Raw genomic sequence first — 23,772 nt, forward strand, 5'->3', positions numbered from 1 at the left:
GCTATTTTATCTAATCTGTCATCATTTATGTAATGAGTTTATTATGTCATTTGTTTAACAGATGTCACTGTGTTATGAGCTGGTGAACTTCTCAAACCTGCATATATTAATTATAAATTAAGAATTAACAAAAAAGTGCCACGTTGCTAGTACGTTTTGCACGTTTTTTTGCAATGTGAAGCCTTTTTTAACATTGTCCATGGTAGTATTATCCACAAAAAAATTGTCAATCTGATATGTTTGGCAATATTGGTTATAAGAATACAATATGTATATCAAAATACCCCAGTATTATCACTGTACCATGCCACCATCACAGTAGGCCTACTTATTTGACAGTGATATCAATTGCAATGAAACCCTTACAGTTTAGTAAACGCGCAAACTGCCACATTCTGAACTGTAACATAACTTGATATTGAAAGATTTGGTCACAATTTGGCACATTTCGCATATAAACATGAAGTCTGCATATGCATGAAAATGACAAAAAAGACTGCCGGTGAAAATACAGACAGCATGGCTCAACGTAGAGATTTGATGTAAACTGTGTAAGGGCTTCTGTAAACAGCAGCATGCAGTGTGATGTTAAGATGTACCCTTATTGGGAGGGCGGCCTGTGCATACTGCAATGCTTTAAAGATGCACACTACGTGCTGACATCTAGTGTGCGATTTCAACATTGTTAAGAGAGGATCCTTTTGGGTTTGGCACAGAGATTTTGAAACGGTAACAGCACCATGCAGCCGGTTAGTCATGCATATCAAGAGTCAGGTTCAAAGAATATGTAGCAGTTCACATTCAATCAAATCTTCCACAGCTACTACAAAGTCAAGGTATTTTACTGTGTTTTCCAACCCTAACACCCATGCTGCATACCACATACACTATATTGAAGAAGTTTCGTTCACCACAAGGTGGCACTGTGACATCAAGGCTATCTAACATGCCTGTGCAGCATCTTTCACCCCTTTAACCACAACCTGATCAAAGATGTAGTTTGAATGACTTCATATGTGCTTCATTTGTGTATGAATTCGGGTATGCTTCATATCCCTGCTGTCATCTTCCGACATTTATGGTCATCGGTCTGATATTTGAAAATTGTGTTGGCTGTAAATAGCTGGTGGATTTGATCCTCCTGAGCCCAGATTTGCTCTTTGTTCTCTTGGTGGCATTACGCAAGTCAGACGTTGGTGCTTGGAGGCTCTTCTGAAGATACTGTGAAAGAGATTATTCTTCCTCCTCCTCTTCTTCCTCCTCTGCTTCGAGGAAGGGGTTGTGTTTGAGGCAGTTTTGGAGGTAGTGAAGGAGGGTGCGGTGTAGGTGCTCGATGCTCTGCTCGTGTCTTAAGTTGTGGCCTTCATCCGGGTACAGCTGAAGGGTGTAGTTGGCCTCCACTTTCACAAGACGACTTAGTAATTCAGCGCTCTGCTGGAAGTGGACACGAGCTAGATGCACACACACACAACCAAAACAACGTCACAGGTAATAGATAAAATGGATAACAGATAATAGATCAACAATAGATATAGAAGATCAACAAATAGAGTAGAAAACAACAGAAATAAACAACTAAAAACATGACAATGAATCAAAATGACCACAATTTAATTTAATATTTTTCATATTTCATTTTTTGATACAGACCGTATCAGTTTTAAAAGGTTACGCTTACACGCCTTCATTAAACAAAACCTCACCAGATAGCAATATCTTGGCAATCCTCTGAAAAGAAACACCGTTAAACATATTTGAAAATACATTATATCATTTAACAAATAACTTTGGGAGCTCTAAAATATTTAAGTTTAATAAAAACTTAATACAAAGGGACTAAAAAACTAAACTTAAAACACTAAAAACTAAATAATAAAAAAAGAACAAAGCCAAAAATTTAATTAAAAGTAAATAAAAATGTTAAACTTTAAACCTGACTGGATATACTCAAATAATTTATATTAGAGGGATTTCTGCAGCTGTGAATCACTGACCATCTGCAGTCCCGTGTATAAGGAGAAAACTTTTGTCTTTAAGATTGTGGATGTCGTCCAACAAAGATGCAGTCTGCAAAAACAACAGAATTATTACATCAGTGAATACAGTATATTCTTATGAAAGCCACATAAAGCTTGACAATAAAAGAAAGAGCCAAGAATGAGAAAGTTATACCATGTAGGAATGTTCCTCTTTCGCAGGGAGACCCAGATATCTCTCAGAGAAAGTGGAACCTGAAAAACAGGGATGATTCAGTTTTCACACACATAAAGTGTCTATGTGTAATGTATACTACATATTAAATAAATTATATACAGATGAGGGGTGTCCACTCCTGCTCCTAAAGACCCACAGTCCCGCAAAACTTTCATTCAAAACACCTCGAGGAAAATAACAGTTGGTTCGGAGGAGCCGGATTGAAACCAAACTCTCAGCCCTTGAAGATCGGGAGTCAGGATGGATCATGTCAGACATAGACATAATTATACAAGAGTTCTGTGGCATCTTTCACATCATAAAAAAAGACAAATCACAAAAATACTAAACCGGTCTTAAACTGTTCTCACATTTGCCAAAATGCCAATTTCTTGCAAGACACATCTGAAATCTCCATGAATTCTCTCAAGTTTTGAACTTTTAACCAACATTCACCTTTAGCAGACGCTTTTGTCCAAAGCGACTTACAGAGAGTTCAGGGAGCAATAAAGCATCGTAGGTTTATTGCAACCTATGAGCAATAAATGCATCGTCTGGGATTGTAAAGAGATGTCATGGCACTACATTATCTTCATATCCATATACCCTGGTATTTTCTTCACATTTCATAGCAGTCTATGAAAAAATGTCTCTACCTTTGTTTGATGCAGAAAAGTGTCACTTACTGTAGAGCTTGAAGTCTATAACAGGAGCCATAACAGCAGCACATTTAAACATCCGATCAGTTGCTGTCAACATCTTCAAACTTAAATATCCACCAAAGCCCTGTGAAGACAAATAACGTCAGATCGCTGCTGCTTTCTCAGCACATATTGAAAAACACAATGTGATAAAATTATTTGCTCAGTGTCAGTCTGTCTTCAGTAAGAAGTCTTTGTAAGATAATAATGTGTATATAGTATTAAAACAAAAGGCCACATGAGGCTGTGTTTAACACTATTTATCATCTTATAGAGACTTTCCTTGCCAGTCAACTATGACTCACCACTACAATTGCTTACTGGCTTTAAACGTATTTCATCGAATCAGATTTCAGAGCAAGACTTCAGATACTGCACCTTTCCATACACAGCTATCCTTCTCCCGTCAATGTACGGCAGCTGCATCAACCACCTGCAATGCAAGATTCCTCTTTATATTAAATGGCAATTTTAGGTCATGATAAATGGTGAGCGCTTCAAATGCAGCCGCTGGATGAACTCTCAGCTGAAATATAAACATTTCTTCTTGCCTCGAGTAGGATTCAATGCAATTGGAAAACCAATATTTCAAGTAAATATGGAAGAAAAACTAACATCAAGACATTAGGCATTCATGATCAGATGTAATAGGTATCATTCTTAAGAAGTGAGAACGACTCACTCAATGACACCGAGCTGATCTTTCATGCGGAGGGATCCTAGTTTACGAGGGTCTATAGTACTGCTTTTCTGCCCCTGTGACAGTCGGCTCCTAATGTCGATCCACGCAAGCGCCACACCGTGCAGACTGGTCAAAACCTCCGGCCAGCCCAGGGCAAACTCCTCCGTTACAGACTGCCTACCAGGAACACCATCACTACAGGTGTGGGTAGAAAGCAGGATTCGATGGATGGAGGCAAAAATAAGCAAATAGACGTGAAGTTGTGGAGATCTGCAAACAAGCTGGTCATTCAATTGCATCTGAACTCTTTTACCGCCATTTATGACAGGGTTTTTGTGAAAGGTTTAAGTATAGTGAACAGTATTACCGTTTCATGTTGCATTATATTTATGCAAGAGTGCTTACCTCTTCTTTCTTGCAACATGCATACCTTATAGAATTGCTTATTATTATTTTTAATTGTTTTTAGTCTCACTACAGTTATCTTTATGTCACTGACTGTTGTTTATAAGGCGGTATTCTTTGAAAAGCTGTCATGATTTAGATTCATGGTGACAGCTGCAACAGAGCAAATAATATATATATATACAGTATACTACCTATATAAATAAATAGCTAGCTAGATAGACAGACAGAGTGATAGATAGATTCACTGATATACACTGCTGTTACCCATTTACTATAAGTACCAGAAACAAGTACTCTGTTTTCCTTTATCTGCTATATTTAATGTTCATATATTCATAGAAAAAAATCTATGAGGGCCATAAAAGTTTTGTGAAAATAATTTAAAATCCTGGCATGGCTAGGAACTAAAAAAACGCTGACAGGGAAAGAGATAATTCATTTGTAGTACATACTGCTTATTAATACAGCAGCAGAAGGACTCATGTTCTGTTCCTTTAACCAGAATGCGAGAAGATTACAGTGCTGCCTTTAAGAAATAATACAGGTGTGGGAAAACACTTACATGATAATAAGAAGAGGGTGGAGGTTTCCCTCATATCCAGGGGGCAAAGACATCTTCAGATTTAGCTCTGAAATTATTCATGAAGACAGTTACAACCTAACTAACGGACCCCGTTACCGTACCGTACTGCAAAGAAGTCTGCTACTGGCTCATCAATATTCTAACCACTGGCAAATGAGCTCCCACGAGCCTGTTGGGTTGTAACAAACTCTCATGCGCAGTACACAAACACAAACCATCATACTGGGGTGTACAACGCATGTTGATGTACACACACATGTTAACAGGGCCAAACCCCCCCAGAGTCTGTGTGAAGCTGTGAGGATCCAATTAACAAACTGAAACAATTATCTGATGGTGATGTAGTTGGCTTTTCAAAAGGTTAAGATCAATTCGTGCTGAAGGAGAAATGCAATTGGTTATTTGAAGAATCTATACCGTTGTTTTCGGTGGAAAAAGTCCGGAAAAGCATCTCGGGAATCGTTTTGGTCTCGAGAGATATCGCAAGGAGGCTGTTGTCTTCCACCACTGTGTATTCTGCAAGAGCCATACACAAACTTCATTACGTTTTGGCATAAACACGACCCAGGATGATCTAGCATTTACAGCTTTTTAACTATAAAATCAATACAGTAAAACATGTATCCAGACAATAAAGTTCAGGTTTGATGAGACAATTATTGGAAAATGTGCAAGACTGCCCCAAGTCTTTGTGATATTATGGTCCCTATACATATGGCTTAGGTCCTCCGATATTGTAACCAATGGGAGTTTTTCATTTTTTTGATTTTTTAAAAGATAAAAATTATAAACTTTCATTACAAACCTTTTGAGTGTAACACTAAACATACAACACAGAATTTTAACAAACACCAAAAGCAAACTACTAATATACAACTATTTTACAAAATCTTTGTTTTACTAAAGACAAATAATGATTGACCTCATAACAAGTCTTAACGAGAATAATACAACATCCCACTCACCGGATGGATCAATTGTGCTGTGAATAGTCACTCTTGGGACACCTGGCCCTGCGAATATATGACAAAGATGTAAAAGACTAACATGAGTAGAAATTTATCTACTCATCTGCTTAACTGTGTTGGTGAAATAATCTTACCCAAGCAGTAGAGAGTAAAATGTGTCTGGTTAGGACTGAAATCTGCTGTGTAGAAGTTACATCGTTCGAACAGGTTGCACGTAATACACTGGCGATGAAACACTCCTCCCAGCTCCACGCTAGGTGACAAGTACATATTTCATAAAAGCCCATCATTGATCTGATCAAAATCACCCTAATGTCATTCTAAAACAGCTGTTTTTTATATAATGCAAGCATACAGTAACCAGGGATTCATATTTTAGTAAATATGAAAACAACTTTCATCTCTGTGCATTTGTTACAATTTAGCGGTACATGCATCTATTGGCTCGCATACACTTCAAGACTTTTGACAGATTTTTTTAAACTAGACATCATAAACTTGCAGATTTTTTGAAAGTTTCAGATAGAAACTGGTCAAATCTGCAACGAGTCCAGACTGAAAATCAGGGCAAAATATCAGCGAAAGTCTTGAAGTTTATTTTAGCATGTGTATTTTGTAGGTACAAACCATAGAAACATAAGAAAACCGTTGTATTCGGAACATGATATTCACAATGCTATAAGGCAAGTGTGTTTATCAAACTTTTCGTTTGATTTCCAAGATGTATATTAGCCTAACTACAAAACATTTGTAAGATTGTAATCGGTTACCATCCGCCATGTTTAAAGTTTAAGTTCCACCCATCTCAGGAACTCGGGTATCAAAATTATTTCCCAGCGGGAAACGCGACATCAGAGGGAGTTCATGTGCAATTATTACCTTGTAAACTCATATTTCCGATCATTCCGAAAGCGAAGCGTGAATGCAGTATAATATTAACATGGGACCTACTGTAGCTCCTATCTGCCTTTTATCCTTCTTTTAAAACCTTCATGTGGTCCGGTCAACCACATCTCTCACAACCTTTAAAAAACTACTTAAAACCCCTCTCTTCTGTGAAGACTTGACAGACAAATGAAATAAAATAAAAGTACACTAACCCTCTCTCTTTCTCTCAACAGGTAGTGGTCTAGCTTTTGTTGAAACTAGTAACTTTGTATTAGCATCTAATGTACTTTTGCTCTTGTATGACATATCGCTTAAAAAATGCTAACCCCGCCTTTCAGTTTGTAATGCCGTGTTTCTATTCCATCATCCTTAAAGCCTAACGCTGGACCTCTGCTCTCTCTCCATATTGCTTGGAGCGTTGCAATAAAATCTATGAGAACTTGTGGCCTAGGGAGAGCAAGTGAGAGGCTTAAAGCATTAATCAAAGGTTAGGGAACACACTTTAAATCCTCCCTTCCCCGTCCCCATCTCTCTTTCAAACCCGTCTCTCTCTCTCTCTCTCTCTCTCTCTCTCTCTCTCTCTAAGCCTGTTAAATGAATTAGCTGTGCTTCTTGCGTTGAGCTCACCAGAGGGGAAAAAACGTCATTGCTTTTCACGAATGTCCCCAATACACACCAAATCACGTTCATTTAGACATACACGCGTAGACTTTAATGAATGATAACAAGTCGTCAATGAACATGGGCTGGAGAAATGGAATTGTCCGTACGGATATAAGGAACACAGTGCATCGGTAATGGAGACACGGATGTTGAAAATCCAGACACATTATTGAGAATATGAAATATTTCAGAACAGGCTGTGCAAAAGCTGTCGGCCTGATTTAGATGCAAATATGCATCACAGCGTGAGATGCACAGAATACAAAGACGGCGATGATAAAAAACTAAATTACGACTGAAAAGATATATTGGTTTGTGACAGGACTCACCTGTATAAGTGTCTGCTCTGCTGCGACTCCTCCGTACTCAGGAAATATCTGCGGCAGAAAATGCACATAAAAAAACTCTTTAAGGAGTTGGCTACAGATGTTTGAAGTAGTATTTGTAGTCAAGTCATTTATCTTCTGGTAATAGGGTACACCTACAAGTACAGCCTTCATACGGAAGAATAACAAGTAGGTTTGTTGTCAAGCATGCAGGGAAGTGGGTGACATGCAATCCTTTCTCTCAGTCCTGCCCAAGTGTTTGGATAAATGTGCACATGAAAATGTTGTAAAATGTAGCAAACAAATTAGTTTTGTTGAGCCTGCAGGAAACCTTTAATAACATGGGAAAGTATATAACAACTGGTAAAATGATTATAGGTACTGCTTAAAATATGTAAAAAATATTAATGTGGCCACAGAAAAACTAATTCTTTGAAGTTTCTAAATGGCATGCACATTGTTGAGAAAAGGGTTGTTTTTTATTAACATACAAAAACATTATTTATGATTTTTATTTATTAAAAGCATTATTAACATTCAGCATGCACTTAATTGCTTATAACCTACATCTTCAATTGTGTTAAAGATTCGTTCCCAAAGATTTGATCCTACAAAATCTTAAGCAATAGTTCACCCAAAAACGTGAATGATGACAGAATTTTTTTTTTTGGGTGAATTATCCCTTTCAATGGTGCTCATACACTTTTAACTTCTTGAAAAATATTTAAACTGAGATCAAGCAGAAATTTTTAATTAGCTCGTTTTTTCATATCTGAATTTTTCACTGACCGCCAAATAAATAATAAAAGATAAAAATCGCATCGCCACAGATTTCATGTGTTTGTGCTTGTACTTGAGCTTGCAAACAATTTTCAGCAGCAATCGGCAAACGTTTAACGCTCTGACAAAACACTCTTTTGTACGAGCACGTTGATTAAAAACAAGTAATTGATTTATGGGTCTGAACTTTAATGGCGACATAGATCAGCATGTTTTAAGACATTTACAGACATTTCAGCACTGAAAAGAGAAGATGCAATTGCCTCCGAGATGATTATCTAACAGAGACAGTTTTATGAAGTTAGAATTATAGAATAATAGAGAAACGTTAATGACACCGTCATTAGCACCAGCTCGACAATAAATTATCTTATTAATTTTAATGAAGTGCCATCTTGAGCGATTCAATCGGCTAAATGTGATCACAAGGCATAAACGATTGCATAATTGCTCGTATTAGAAAGTTCGTGTGGATGATGAGAGGCTTTACAATACAGTCGTAGAGCTCACGTACATTTTATTGTTCTCCTCATCAAGGGCGCAAAGTAAGGTCACGTCCCAGTTCCCTGATGTCAGAAAGCGAGGAGAAGCCGTAGGAGTTGAAGTCTGAAAGGGAGAGAGGAAACAATATACCGCACATTTGTAAATGTCCTAAACACATAAAAATGTAAATTAAATACGTGAAATCCAAAATGATACGCAAACGTCTTCAACGTCGTTGAATACACGTTCAGGTTTCAAATCACAAAGTTTATTTCATTGTGATGATTCCATCCACAGACCTGAGAGGCGAGACTGGCGATGTGAAGAAACTCCCCACGGGCGCCTTGCTTGGCAGGCAGGATGAGGTAAAACAGGGTACCATCTGCCGTGAAAATTGGCTCGTCCTGTAGGACAAGCCACCATCGATACACCAACCAACAACAGATCAATGAACAACGACACCATTCACCACATTCATTTCTGTCTCCAGCTTTTAGGAGGAGTACAACATGGCCTGAAAATTGATTAAATGTCTCCCCTGAAGGGGGGAGAGAGAGAAAGAGAGAAAGAGAGGCTAAACTTACCTGCCGTTGATTGTTCTGCCAAAAATCCAACGTCATTTGGTGCCTCTGAAGATTTAAGACATTTAAAAAAGATTAGACATGTCGTATTTCATGTGTAATGTATTTGCCTAAATGTTTGATTCTCTTCAGCCTGCCAGCGAGAGGTGTGCTCCATATTAACTCATCGGCTGACGCGGAGACAGTCAATCCATCATTCTTACTGGAATCACATTAAGGATGTTTCATGTTTATCTGGAGTTTAGTCATGTTGTCTCACTGCTGTCTGAAACAACTACAGTTCCAGATTCACTCCATTAGGAACCTCTTTCATCTCTAACTTATTTAGACAGTTGTAAATAAAGTCACAATGAAGCTTACTATTGTTTTAAGGGGACAGTTCATGCAAAAATGACAATTCTGTCATCATTTACAGACAACCTCAAGTTGTTCAAATCGGTATCAATCTCTTATTTTCTTATAAACACAGAGAAATATATTTGGAAGAATGCTTGCAACCAAACAGTTCCTGGCCACCATTGAATACCATAGTAGGAAAAATGACAATGGTAGTCAAAAGTGTCCAAGAAGTGTTTGCTTTCCTACGTTCTTCAAAATATTTGTGTTATATGGAACAAAGAAATGTATACAGATTTTGAACAACTTGAGGATGGGTAAATGATGACAACATTTTAATTTAGGGTGAACTCTCCCTATAATTTGTGTTCGACTGAAGACAGAAAGGCACATGAATTTACGATGGCATGCACATTATGCACAAATGTTATGTTTCGGTCAATTGTTCAGATCAAGTCCAATGTTGTTTTATGGATGAGATACAGTAGTATGCAGCAGGTGTTCACATCCTAGTTTTACTATGTCATGTATTTTAGCACAGCTGCAATTCACCGTATTGACCAATCAGCATCCAGAACAGAAATCATCCAGTCGGTTTTAGAACTGAAGGTATCGGTTGCCCACAGCGGATTTAAAAATCAAACAAGATTGTCACATCGCTGTAAAACACAAGCACCCCAGCGCACATCCGATCAATCGCCCGCAGGCGCATACACAAATAGGGAGTGACCTTTAAAAGTTGAGGCAGGCTGCACATAGAAATTGAGGCTTGAAAGTAAAGCTGAGCGAGTCTTTCTCACTTCGGAAAGAAAAATGGGCTGAGCTGGCAAAAGAGAAGCAGGAGATTCAGAGCAGAGGGCCAAATCAATAGATAAAGACACCCAGTGTGCTGCAGTGGATGAAGTGATGACCTCTGACCTCTAAGCAGGCTCCTGTCGTGGCCTCGCACACACACAGCACAGAATGATTCTGGACCCGGTTCAACCATCGCATGGCTAGACGAGTACTGCTGATCCAACTCACCATGGAGATGTAGCTATCTCTGCAGAAAAAGAGAGAAAGATTTCTGTGATGTTCAAAAATATAATATTAAGTATTTTAATATTATTCAGATCTATGGAAAAATACTGAGGAGTAGACCTGAAGAAAATTTGGACGCCTGTGCACTTCACCAACCCGATGCTATTACGGTGTTGTGGGTATTGCCAACGGTTATTACTACGTTGTTTCTAAGGTGCTCAGAGTATGTTTTTATTTGCTGGGTTTGCTGCAGTGTTCTGTTGTTGCTAGGGCATTACTGATGGCATGATGTTTTCTTATTGGACCAAGAAAAATGTCTCTATGCCTTTCTGGTCCCAATGTATGGCTTAGGTAGACACCGAGGAAACTTTTTCCCAAGATGAAAACCTAAAGTCTGATCAGTTTGAAATACATTACATGCTGCAGTTATACAAGTTATACATTTACAATATTACTTTTACATAATTTTCTCTTGTTTAAGGGCCATTTTCATTTAAACTGGAAAGGCATGTCTGGTTTAATATACCTGTCATAGATTATATTCCTTGACCAAATGTCTTATTGTCTCAGGCAAAATATAGACCATTTTAGTAGATTACAATCTTCGACAAAAATCTAAAATGTGCAATAATACCATGTGTATTATTTTCTGTATGTATTCTGTATATGTATTCTTATATTCTATATATGCATATACACAATATCTATTCTATATATATTTTTATTTATTTATCTATTTTACCTTATATTATTTTATTTATCCAAACTACAGCAAACACAGCCTAAATGCATGTAAAGTTGCTTTGAAACAATGCAACATTGTAAAAAACACTATATAAATAACTTTTTTCTTGAAACAGTAATTGGTTTGCTGCCTTCATAACATACAGTATATTTATACTGTATAATACACATTGGATTTAATAATGATCAGTGCTCAAAAAAGTAATACGGAAAAGAACACTTTCATAGCCGCTGCCACGACTTTGGTACACCTAAGAACACTCCAGAGCCTTGAAATGGCTTCAGTTGTGTTAATTTGATGTTTTTATTGTAATGTTCAACGCTGCTATCTTAGCTTGATCTTTCTCGAAAAAGAGATCTTTTATCTCAAGAGTGGAACCTGGTTAAATATGGGTTTAATTCAATCACGCTCTGGGGATGATTTTCAGCAGGAGGAGCGAAACGCGTGTTGCCGTCAAGGGCAAAATTGCTTCAATCGGCTCGAGATCTATGTTTAGGGTTCATTTTCCAGCAGGGTGCAAAAACAAAGCAAACAGCGAAAACAAAAGCTATAAAGAATGGCTGAAATATCGAAGGCTGGTATTCTGGAGAAGCCCAGCCAGTGCTCAGACTTAAATTCAATTGAAATCCTGCAGCAAGGCCTGAAAATTGCTGTCCGGCCGCATACTTCATTTAATTCAGCAAAGTTGTCGCATATTTCCACTGAAGAATGGTACGAGTGGCTGAACCTTGCACATACATAGCCTAAAAGATTCTGGGTTATATATGTGCAAAGCATTGTGGTAGTTTTAGTATGGACCAGATAATTGCACATGTCAAATCTATCTATTAGAAATACAAAATGCATGTGAAATGGCAATTAACAAGTTAACAATTTAGGGGTTACTTTGAATAAACCAATAGCATATTTTATGTATTCTCCCTACGTCTTTTTCTGGCATCATGCACAGCGTGGAGGATTCGCTCTACTGCAGAAATGCCCAGAGCCGAGGTATATTTCTTGTTGTTTTACCATCCGAAAATATGATTCACATTTGTTGGGGAGAAAACATTATTTTAAAACATTTTTAATTTGAACATTATGAGGAATCGCATTCATTTTGTTTGTTGCCTAGAAACAACATTTTGCAGAGACATCATCCCTGTTACCACTTGTTTTCTATTATTATTGCACATTGTTAATTGACAGTTCACAACATGCAACAAAGGTCTATAGCTAATTTCATTTTTTTATTATAGAAAACCATGAATACAAATTGTCCGCCCATACTGATTTGTTGGCATAAGCTTGACTGTGGACACAACGTAATGAAAGATAAACTTCACCTGTTGTTTAGGGAGTCGGGTGGAATCATTTCTAATGTGTGAGCTGGACCGTATAAATTCACCACAAACAGGCTGGCTGATGGGATCCTTGAACCTGCCTTTACAAAGCAAACACACTCAACATCAGCACATCACAAACAAAAGCCCCCTGCATTCTAAACTTTTTTAAACATCTTTTTAATTTTACACATTTCAAGTCGTCAAATGGAAAGTTTTAAAGCAAAATCATTCCATATGACTATCTTCCCTCCATGAATAATCCAGCTCATCCAAGTCAGTGTGAATTATTTGTACACAATATGGATTGATCGGGTTTTTGATTTCACCGACTTAATGATCCGGTCACAGCTATAAATAGCTTGCAGCATGAAGACTTGAAGTCGTATAAATCACGTTAATGTTGCTTTTATGGTACTTCTATGTCCTTTTTTACCATGTAAGATTTACACCGTGTCTACCCCAGACGCGACTGGTGTCCAGTGTGGACCAAATAAAAAAATTTAATGGTTTCAAATGCATTCTATTGTCTTTTGGGACGTCGCACACGTCCGTTGTAGACACAGTGTTATAGGAATTTAAATATAAAAGAATCACCAACACAATTTTTCAAAATGTCTCCCTTTGTGTTTTGAGGAACAACAGAAGTTAAACAAATCTGGAACAAGATAGTGACTGAGTTTTCAAGTTTGAGAGAATCACAGCAGTAGTTGTGAACTCGTTTTATTTTCGAGTAAACTAAAACAACGACAAAAATGTTGTGTTGTGCTTGTACCTTTGGGTACGGGTAGACGACATTAGATGGATAGATCCCGCCCAGGAAGTGAGGTATCTCCATAAAAGGCGTGGCTGAGTTGTTGATTGAAAGATATGCCAGTCGTGCACCATCTTTGGCCCACCAGAATGCAGGATATTTCAGGAGTATTTCCTCTAAAACATCACACATTTCAATAAGGTAAGGGACAGAAATACATTTTTGATGAAGTGTATCAATCTATAGCAGAGAGCATCGCTGACCTGTGCTGATCACCATAAATCTAATTTATCCATCTCATCGCATATTTATGAGATCATTATCTTCACGTACTCTATCTACCGCACTGTCTTCAAGCGGGTTGTCACAGTTGTCTCAAAGCAACAAATAATATTGAGTCATTACAGCAACGGATGGCGGTAATAGGTTTTTTTGGAAGACACATTCGAGATCACTGACCCTCATAGGTCCAATCAGACAGTCCATTGAGCACCAGTCCACTTCTGCCTGTGGTTGTCAAACGCATCGCCTTGCTGGAAACATCGGGCTTGTAGTAGATGTCATTCTCGAAAACAAAGACCTGGGATTAACAGGGACAAAAAAAACATTAATGTGAATAGATGGAGCTATAAGCTGAGATGCTTGCAGGGATATTAAAAAACGAGAAGGGCTGTATGAATAACAACAGCTCGGGCATCTTTAGTTTAAGAGATGTGCACTAAAACGTACAGCTGCTCTCATGAATATGAAATGCTAATTAAACCAAGAGATCGAATACATATTCATCAGTCACACATTGCTTTGTAATTAAGGCTACTTCTTAAATAGCATACTAGAATACTACTCTCACTACTGTTCAAGTATACGGATAATGCTTCCAGTTCCTTGAACTCTCTGTAAGTCGCTTTGGATAAAACGTCTGCTAAATGACTAAATGTAAATGCAAATAATGCTGTACACAATGTTTAAAGAATTCCCAGGACACATTTGATTAAATGAGCAGTGTACTATACTACAGAGGTTAAGGACTGTTCAAACCAGGAACAATAGCTATAAAGATACTAGCATACACACCAATAAATTATAACTTACTTTTATTCTTAGTTTGTATGCGGTATTTATTCACCCTCATGTCATTTCAAACCTGTATGACTTTCTTTCTTTGCAGAACACAAAAGGAGATATTTTGAAGAATGTTGGTAACCAAAGAACATCGGTCCCCATTGACTTCCATTGTATGGGCACCTTTTCACAAAATATCTTCTTTTGTGTTCTGCAGAAAAAAAATATACAAGGAAAGACACGAAGGCGAATTAAAGATGACAGGATTGTTATTCTTGGTTGAATTGTCCCTTTAAATTTGAGTGGATTTTGATTCAGCTGGACAAATAAAACACTTTGAAAGTGATCCCAACGATATTGTTCCTATATATTGTTATAGCTGTGAACGCCGCTCAATTTCCTTTCATTTGATATGATTTTTGAAAAGTTAATTCTTTGTCTTTTTTATTTTTAAAACTTTATTTTCATAGTTAACAGTATAGTTGGACTTATTTTTTCTTGGTGTCAACAGGGCTTTACTACATAAATTGCTGTACTATATCCCATAATACAATGCTCCCACCTCAGTTTCAAGTACAATCCCTGCTGGAAAAAAACAATAGAAACCATTACAGAAATTTGAATCGTTTCCATTATAAAATACCATTATGAACCAATATCGTTTTCCATTAAAACCATAACAAAAACTTTTTCATGTAGTGCGTTTAGACATTATTTCAATAGGATTAATCTGCCAGATAGCAGGCCGTTTCCTGGACAGTTAAAATGGATTATCTGAAGCCAGGACTAGACCTAAATTAAGACACAATCATGCCTTTTTACAAACATGCTTTACCAAATACATTACTTACAGTATGTGCACTTAGAGGCAAAATAATGATTTTGCTTATTTTAAGATATGTCCCAGCTAACTGTTTTCAGTTTAGACGGGCCTAACATTTATTTTAGTCTAGAACTCGTCTTAAAAAGACATTAATCTTGAACACCGCTCCAACACCCCAACACTAGAATCCATCATATACCAGTAGAGACAGTAGACACCACTATAGTTTTCATTTAAACCAACAAAATTCCCATTTTAACTATTAAATCCATTATATTTCCTGTTTGGGATTTTGTTTTTTCAGCAGGGCTTTCAGAAAAAAAGGTTAAAAAATGTACCCAATATGCACTATGTATATATACATATACAGTATGTGTAATGATACATAGACTATTGGGACCTCCCTTAAAGGATACCGTCACCATAAAAATAAGGTAATTTTTTGACCATTTTGTCTTTCTTGAATTGATTCATTAGGCTTCAAATGTTACACAAAACCCTCTTAACCGCTTTAATATCCAACATGTTTGAAATCACAAAAAACAGCAGTACCGTGCAGTTTTTAGCTATTATAGCAAGCTATTATTCCATTACTAACATAGTCTCATACTTCATTCTAAGCATGTTGGCTATGCGTACTAGCTGTAATACAGTTATAGACAAAGACAAATGAAGGGTGCATTCTCACCAGCTGGTTCCCTTGAGGCCCCCACGCCGCATACTGAAGTACAGGCATATCCTCATCTGGTGGTTTGAGGTCCACAATTTCTCTACGGACACGCAGAGAAAAAAACACACGCAAATATTGACACTCTAACAACTGAAGCACGGCACAAAAAGTGCTTGGAGGAGCTCATCGAAGAAGCACGATGCAGAGATCATACACAACAAAAGTAAAATACACAAAGAGTCAAGGCCAGGGGTCTATTCATGCAATGGAACCTCAGCTAAGGCCAAATGATAGGTGAGTTCAGCATAAAACAAGCAAATGGGCTTGAAGACATTCGTTTACTGTTACTGTCGTTTCATAACCACAGGCACAATACAGCAAATCCCCGTCGGAGCATTCAGTACATTGCAGGTTAGTGAAATAGAATTTGTCTGCTGGAGATCCGCCAACTTTAGGGCAAATAGGACCTTTTAGAAATGTTAAAGAATCGATGCCTGATGGATAACTTTGGATGGAAGTACAAACAGGAGGGGACCGTTAGACTGTTTTTTAGGTTGTGCACATGCCCAATAAAGGCCATGCAGAACGGGACCTCTGTCTACCTACCCGCTGGTAACAGTGTAGATTGCAAAAGATGCAGTGAAGGACTGTGAGAATACCTGGAAAGGGGCAGAGGACATGGTAGATCCCTAAATTGTATGCATGCACAAACACACAGGCTATGTTTGGAATAGCGTACAGCCACACAACGTTATCTTCGCATGCGTTTTCTGTGCACAGTATTCCAACTTTTTCTGTGTACTGTCCTGCATACTACTTAAAATAGCTTGTGTAATTGTACCTCACAATATGTAGTATGCAGTATACCAGTATTCCATAAACATAGCCAAAGATGCGCACACGCTCACATATATCTCAACACTCTTTCTTCTTAGTATCATTTTATTAACTCAAACAAACACTGTCAAAAAATCAGGTCTCAGCTCAAAATTTCATAGTACCTGGTTACATCTATTTTTTGCAATGGGCAAAATGACATTTATTACATGTGGCAACATCTGTATCTACATTTACAAAACTTGAGAGGAACAGCACATAACACAAATGGAAATTCTGTCATAATTTGCTCACCCTCAAGTTGTTTCAAACCTTTATATGTTTATTTGGAAGAATGAACAAATGACAGTTCTGGGACAGCATTGACTATCATAGTAGGAAGAACATTTGATTTTGTTTTGTTGAACACAAAATAAGATATTTTAAGGAAGTAAAAAAGCAAACAGTCCTGGGGCAATTTTGACTACCATATCATATACCAACATTTCTGGTAGTCAACAATGTCCCAGAAATGTGAGTTGTTAACATTCTTCCAAATAACTTTCTGTGTGTTCATCAGAATAAAGTAATTTATACAGATTTGGGCCAAACTTGAGGGTGAGTAATCATTTTTGGGTGAACTGTCCCTTTAAGACAATTGAAAAATGTTATGTAACCAGTCACTACAATTCTTTTACAGTTAAGCACAACTGTTGGATACTGTATGGATTCATATGGATTTTTATTTTTAAATCATGACCAAAAAGCAAAGCTCTGGAAAATATCTGCATCTACTTTAATTCCATAATGTGAAAATCAATAGCAAGATTGGGAATCCAGCCTCCAAGCCGTCCGACTCTTACAGTACATCACGTGGATGGGGTCACGTGACCAAATGATAACGGGCAACCGTCTCGATCCGTACGATCATTAGGGTCAATGTTCCTTCTAAAGTAAAAGATCCACCTTTTAACACGCACATTTCCTTGAAACCCACTTCACTGAAGTACCATGTAAGAGATGTCTTAAATCAATACTGTGTCCTTTTGGTCTTGAAAGGGCCAAACAAAAAAGACATTCCGTCAGTAAAGCAGACGGTATATTACAGTGCATGGTACTATATTAAGATTTTGCATTGATCAGTTAGACTGCCAATGATTGGTGTCAAATTAGACCTAGTGATTTTTACTGTCTTTGCATCATCAGTGCAGAGTTCAGTGTGGTGACAAGCTCTGAACGAGAGCCGCTTCCCAAATGCGTGATTGAATGTCATTCCCTACACGGAACACCAAAAAAAGAACGGCAGGGTGTCGAACTGTCTGTTATACAGTAAATAAATATACTCATTATTTACTCAACCTCGAAATGACTTTCGTTCCTCTGCAGAACACAAAAGAAGCTGTTTTAAAGAATGTTGGTATCAAACAACTATGGTTCCCATTGACTCACATTTATGCATCTGGCAGACGCTTTTATCCAAAGCGACTTGTTTCTAAGCATGTGCAATCCCCTCCCACGACCATGCTCTTATCACTGAGCTACAGGAAAACTGCCATTGTATGGACACAAAACCACTAACACATTTTCAGAATATCATATCACAAAATGGATATATTTTTTAAATGACATGAGGGTGATAAATGATTTTGGATTGGGTGAACTGTCCCTTTTATAAGGGATGAAGGGTACCGAAAGGTTCGGATAATGTGTGGAGAAAGAAATTTCTGTATCATTTCTGTGTAAGTTGCAATCTCAAAGTTGAGTTCAGAAGCACAATTCTCTGGTGTAATTCTACTGTGTTTGTAGAAAAATACATAAATTATTTTGTGCATTCCGGGTGTGTGAGTCATAAATCCTCTGCTCACAAAATAAATATCTGTAGAGCAAACGGGGGGAGCAATTGTGCTCATGTGGGATTCTGTAACGTTGTGGTACTGTTGTAGTAATTCTCCTGATTTGCTCAATAACATTGAGAGTAGAGCTGGTGCCCACACAGTTGTCACTGCCAAAACTGGGCAGCGTGAGATCTGACCTGCCGTTTCTTCTCTGTCTGTTCTCTCCGTTGTGTTGATTCTGATTAAAATCCCTTGATTCATATTTCGCGATTCATGTTTTCAATCTCAATTGTTCCGCATAGGTACAGAATAGTCCTAATTTCTTCGTTTCTGAACCTTTTTTCTACATTTCAGCTTTGTGTCTTAAAGGAACAGTTCACCCACAAAATGAAAACTCGTTCATCATTTTCTCACTCAAAGATCAGTCCGATTTCTGCGCAAATCTTTCAAAGCTAAAGGCTTATGTCAACTTTTAGTCATCTCCTCACACAACTGTACGACTTCAGAAAACTTTGAATACAGCGCACATACAGCGTTAAAGTGGTAAGGAATATGTTTATACAACATCATTTTTATACTTTTACATACGCAGGCGTTTTGAAGCTTGATAGCTTCGTGTCTCATTTCATTACAGTCCTCAAAATTCAAGACCAAGACATTTCTCAGATGTCCTTCTTTTGTGATCCACAGAAAAAAAGAAAAACCATATAGCTTTTGTACAACATAGGAGTGAATAAACAATGTCTCTCATTTCTCAATCTCTTTCAATATTTTAATTTCCATGTTTGTTTTGCTCCGTCTCTCTTTCGCTATTCATTATATATACAGAATGCACCATCATCAAGCAGCAGCATTCCCTTTTGCTTTCCTCCTTTCATTTTCTCCATACTTCGCATTTTCTGTTTCCAGCTCTTTCTTTTCTATTTCCCATCTGTCTCTCTCCACACACACATACCTGTACATTCACACACCCCAGACTTCTCATCCCCGCGATTGATTTTTATTGGACGGGGTGATATACAGGCGGCCGCAGATCACATCGTTTTTATCCCCCGCTTCTTCAGTCACCAGCTCCCCGCTCCACCCCCTCTACTCTATCTTTGTGTCTTCAATGTTATGCTGCTGCTCTCAGTTCAGTAGCTTGAACTGCAAACTGCCTCAGTCAGCACATCATCTCTAGATATGGAGGGAAAGAGATAAAGAGAAAGAGGTGGGGAACTAATGTTTCCCTGCAGATGAGACCACACATGTTTCAGTGGTATTTATCTTAAGTTAATGGAAATACAGACTTGGGTGAAAGTCAAGAATCTTGACAGGAACATGTCCATTAAGAGTGAATGGCCTTTAAGGCTCATTTGTGTTGTGGGTTAAGATCCAAAACAAACTACTTCTTGACAAATACTGCAACTTTCTATTTGATGACTCATCCTGCATAGATAATTCAAACACCTAGCTGTCTAGAATGACAATTCATGAAAATAATTTCTTATTTTAATTGTACTACTACTAATACTAACTTTCAGATTTTGTTTCTATTGAAATACAACCAAACAAAGTAAGAATCATGTATTCTATTCTATTCGATTCTATTCTATTCTATTCTATTCTATTCGATTCGATTCTATTCTATTCTATTCTATTCTATTCTATTCTATTCTATTCTATTCTATTCTATTCTATTCGATTCGATTCGATTCAACTAGACTCGATTCTCCTCTACTCTACTCTACTCTACTCTACTCTACTCTACTCTACTGTACTGTACTGTACTGTACTGTACTGTACTCTATTCTATTCTATTCTATTCTACTGTACTGTCCTGTCCTGTATTGTACTGTACTGTACTGTATTCTACTCTGCTCTACCCTACCCTACCCTACCCTTCCGTACCGTACCGTATTCAACTCTACTTTACTCTATTCTATTCTATTCTATTCTATTCTATTCTATTCTATTCTATTCTATTCTATTCTATTCTATTCTATTCTATTCTATTCTATAGACCAAACAAAGCTGGCCCAATGCTCCAGTAGAACTTTCTGTGTCATTTTTTTAACACTGCACAAATGTTTGAACACAATCCAAACAAAATGTTAAACAACTGTTTTAAAGATTTAATTATAAATGCAACATTTAAAAAATGTATTTAATTAAAATCAAATTAATAATTAAACAAAAAGTGCTTTAGGACCAGTGTTTACATCTTACGAAGTGCTCTATTCTATTCTATTCTATTCTATTGTATGAACACAAATCCATCGTGTACCACAACCTCAAGTGGAGATTAAAAAAATATTCACAAGAAGAGCCAGAGGTGAAATTGCAATAGAGGAACATGCCTGTCTGGATTCTAATATTTTATTGTTTTCATTTCTTTCCATAACTCATGTTTACGACCTGCTTTAGTATACTCCTTCGACGGGAGAGAACACGGCACTGTTGAGATGATTGTTTACTGAAGTTGAGGGTCGACAGGGGGATGAACATCGCAGATTGTTGTGCTAATAAACCAGACAAATAACCTATAAGTTGTTTATTTTCAGCCAGTTACAAAACCTGCTGTTATCACAATGCCTCGGAGTGTGTGTCTCATTGCAATTCAGTCCCGAAACAGCTCTGCTACTCTCTTTCTCTCTGCTCCTGTCTTCTCTGCATTTAAATGTCCTATTCCCTTCATGTTTGCTATTGGGAGGAGTAGCTTTCATTGTTGAACACACTGCAGAAATTACAGTCAATGTCATCTCTTCTGCTTGTTCAGAGGATGCTTCATTTTTTCAGGTCATACATTAGTAGATTGAAGACCTTGTGGGGTTCAACCTTCTAATACAGGACCATTGATATACAATTGAACTTTGGCTTACAAAGCACTTATATTTAAAGGCACAGTTCACCCAATAATGAAATTCTAAACATTTCGTTGTTATTCCAAACCTTTATGACTTTCTTTCTTCTGCAGAACACCAAAGAAGATATTTTGAAGAATGTTGGAAACCAAACCATTGCCTTCCGTTTTATGGATACAAAACCTTTCTTAAAATATCTTCTTTTGCGTTCTGCATGAAAAGAGTCTGGATGTGAGATTAGGGTGAATAGATGATGACAGAATTTTTGGGTGAACTTTCCCTTTAACAAGGTCCTCAAAAACACAACAGATTTGTAGGGCCATCTGAAGTGGTCCTTACTCCTTAAAAGGCATATAAAATGGGTCCTTCTTCCTATGGTAATATCTAACATTATTGGACCTGTTTTATAGTCCGTCAGAGAAAAAGCATAATTTCAATCACTTCTGAGAGTAACAGCCCATCACTCCGCGACAAAGCCTCACAGTTTGAGATAGCTTTCCTTTCTGTGACTTAAGAGAGATGCCTTGGCAAGCAGCACTAATTAACTTAATGAGAGTGATGATCAATAAAAGCAGTGGGAGGCCCTCACTACCATATAAACATTAATGTGTGTGTATGTGTTTGTGTTTTAATTGCACATAAAATTCTCCATGTTTCTTCACTTCCAGACAGGTAATGAAGGCGCCATGTGGAGATGAGAGAATTGTGTGTGTGTGTATGTGTGTCGTTACATCACTCACAGGGTGGACATCATAGGCCATTAGGATGAACCTCTTATCAGCAGAAACCTGGAACCTCATGGACTTCAGATCCTACAAGAGAACCAGCAGCAAGAACATGAATGAGCTTTCATCTTACACATTTTAGCGGGAATGTTGTCATTTATCACAGACAATCATTTTTGACCAATGCACATCTCTTTTAGAATAAAATGTGATTGGTCAGTTCCACTACAAATGCTTGTGTTTAAATAATATATGTGTGTGCCGTGTCTATTTACGTATATGCAAAGCCGTTGAAAAATGTAAGAGACTGTTCCAAACTTTTATTTTATCAGCATTTCAAGATGTTTGGTGGTCATTCCACAACCTCAGGAGTGACTCAAAGTCATCCAACAGCAATGTGAAAGACTGAAAACATGACAAGACACAGTAAGAGTGTGATATCTGTTATCACATAAAACATTTTTCTTTAACTTTTCCTAAATACAGTAAATGTATAAATATTATATAAATAAATATGAACTTGTGGTATTTGAGCTCTGAAAAAATACAGAGCATCTTTTCTGCTATTTTCAACCTATTCACTGCAAATAAATGCAAATAGAAACAATATTTTAATTGAATACTTGGGAGAAATATTGTTTGTAGTTCAGAGAATGAAACAAAAATAATCATTTCATTTAAACAGATATCTATTAATAGTAAATTAAGAAAAACTTAAAATAATTTTGAAACAGTCTCTTAATTTTTTTCACGCCTGTATATATAAATGCACACACATATGTGCATATATTTAAGAAATATGTGCAGTATATATTTATATTTTTACATAATATAACCTACATTTAAATATAATTGTATATATATTTACCTAAATATTTGTACTATAATTATAAACGGCGAATTCATTTTATAAACACAAACATTTATTTTGTAATCGATGAATCATGATTCATCGATTTGACAGCATGCATTTCAGATGGAAGTCTAACCCTTAGAAAAGCACATCTTCTAAATGTAACACACCCCGAGTCCACCATCTGTACAATGAATGCAGTGAATTGTGGATAGGAACCCTTGTTTGTTGTAAGGGCACTCTAAACAATGTAACGGCTTCAGAAGAGAAGCCATCTTGCCATCTTTACAACAATCCACCGAGCGGTTGAAAGAATCATGACCCATATATGTCACACAGCGGCAGCGTTCAAAGTGTGGCACTGCTGAACAAGTCTCTTTGAAGGCTTATGCTAAGAGACCAAATAGGTAGAAGTGCAGAAAAACGAATTTGAAGCTTTAAGGTCAGAACCTTAGAACACCACTCGCTTTTGCTCATTTTTTATCATTTTAATACAGGCAGCCATGGAGTGCCTCTCTCTCTTCCTACACGTCTTGCTCCCGATGGATTGACTCATTTGTCGAGCACCTATGAATGGAGCTAATGGAGTTGTACGTCTTGTCCCGCTCACACGCCTCAGGGCCTGTCACTCTCCAGAGTGCTGCTTTACGCCGGTGGTCGGAGTGGTGAAAGGAGATGAATACAAAAGTGTATGTGTGTTTGCATGAGCTCT

The 23,772-nt window shown here is 37.4% G+C and overlaps 1 protein-coding gene across 1 annotated transcript in view; it reads right to left on the bottom strand.

The window, feature by feature from the left end:
* Window positions 1-1,233: 1,233 nt before the first annotated feature.
* LOC306906660 (inactive dipeptidyl peptidase 10) overlaps window positions 1,234-23,772 on the bottom strand; it is a gene marked incomplete at both ends in the record, with an annotated part of 35,857 nt that continues 13,318 nt past the window's right edge. Inside the window, 21 exons of the mRNA XM_079478259.1 lie at window positions 1,234-1,451; window positions 1,995-2,067; window positions 2,173-2,231; window positions 2,880-2,979; window positions 3,273-3,327; window positions 3,577-3,771; window positions 4,547-4,613; window positions 4,985-5,083; window positions 5,533-5,580; window positions 5,670-5,788; window positions 7,416-7,463; window positions 8,707-8,798; window positions 8,975-9,079; window positions 9,260-9,304; window positions 10,511-10,634; window positions 12,683-12,780; window positions 13,455-13,609; window positions 13,893-14,013; window positions 16,007-16,088; window positions 16,595-16,647; window positions 22,223-22,294. Coding sequence (XP_079334385.1) covers window positions 1,234-1,451; window positions 1,995-2,067; window positions 2,173-2,231; window positions 2,880-2,979; window positions 3,273-3,327; window positions 3,577-3,771; window positions 4,547-4,613; window positions 4,985-5,083; window positions 5,533-5,580; window positions 5,670-5,788; window positions 7,416-7,463; window positions 8,707-8,798; window positions 8,975-9,079; window positions 9,260-9,304; window positions 10,511-10,634; window positions 12,683-12,780; window positions 13,455-13,609; window positions 13,893-14,013; window positions 16,007-16,088; window positions 16,595-16,647; window positions 22,223-22,294 — 2,028 coding nt within the window. The remainder of the gene's footprint in view (window positions 1,452-1,994; window positions 2,068-2,172; window positions 2,232-2,879; window positions 2,980-3,272; window positions 3,328-3,576; window positions 3,772-4,546; window positions 4,614-4,984; window positions 5,084-5,532; window positions 5,581-5,669; window positions 5,789-7,415; window positions 7,464-8,706; window positions 8,799-8,974; window positions 9,080-9,259; window positions 9,305-10,510; window positions 10,635-12,682; window positions 12,781-13,454; window positions 13,610-13,892; window positions 14,014-16,006; window positions 16,089-16,594; window positions 16,648-22,222; window positions 22,295-23,772) is intronic.

This window comes from Barbatula barbatula (genome assembly GCF_947034865.1).
Source record: "Barbatula barbatula genome assembly, chromosome: 17".
Taxonomy (NCBI): domain Eukaryota; kingdom Metazoa; phylum Chordata; class Actinopteri; order Cypriniformes; family Nemacheilidae; genus Barbatula; species Barbatula barbatula.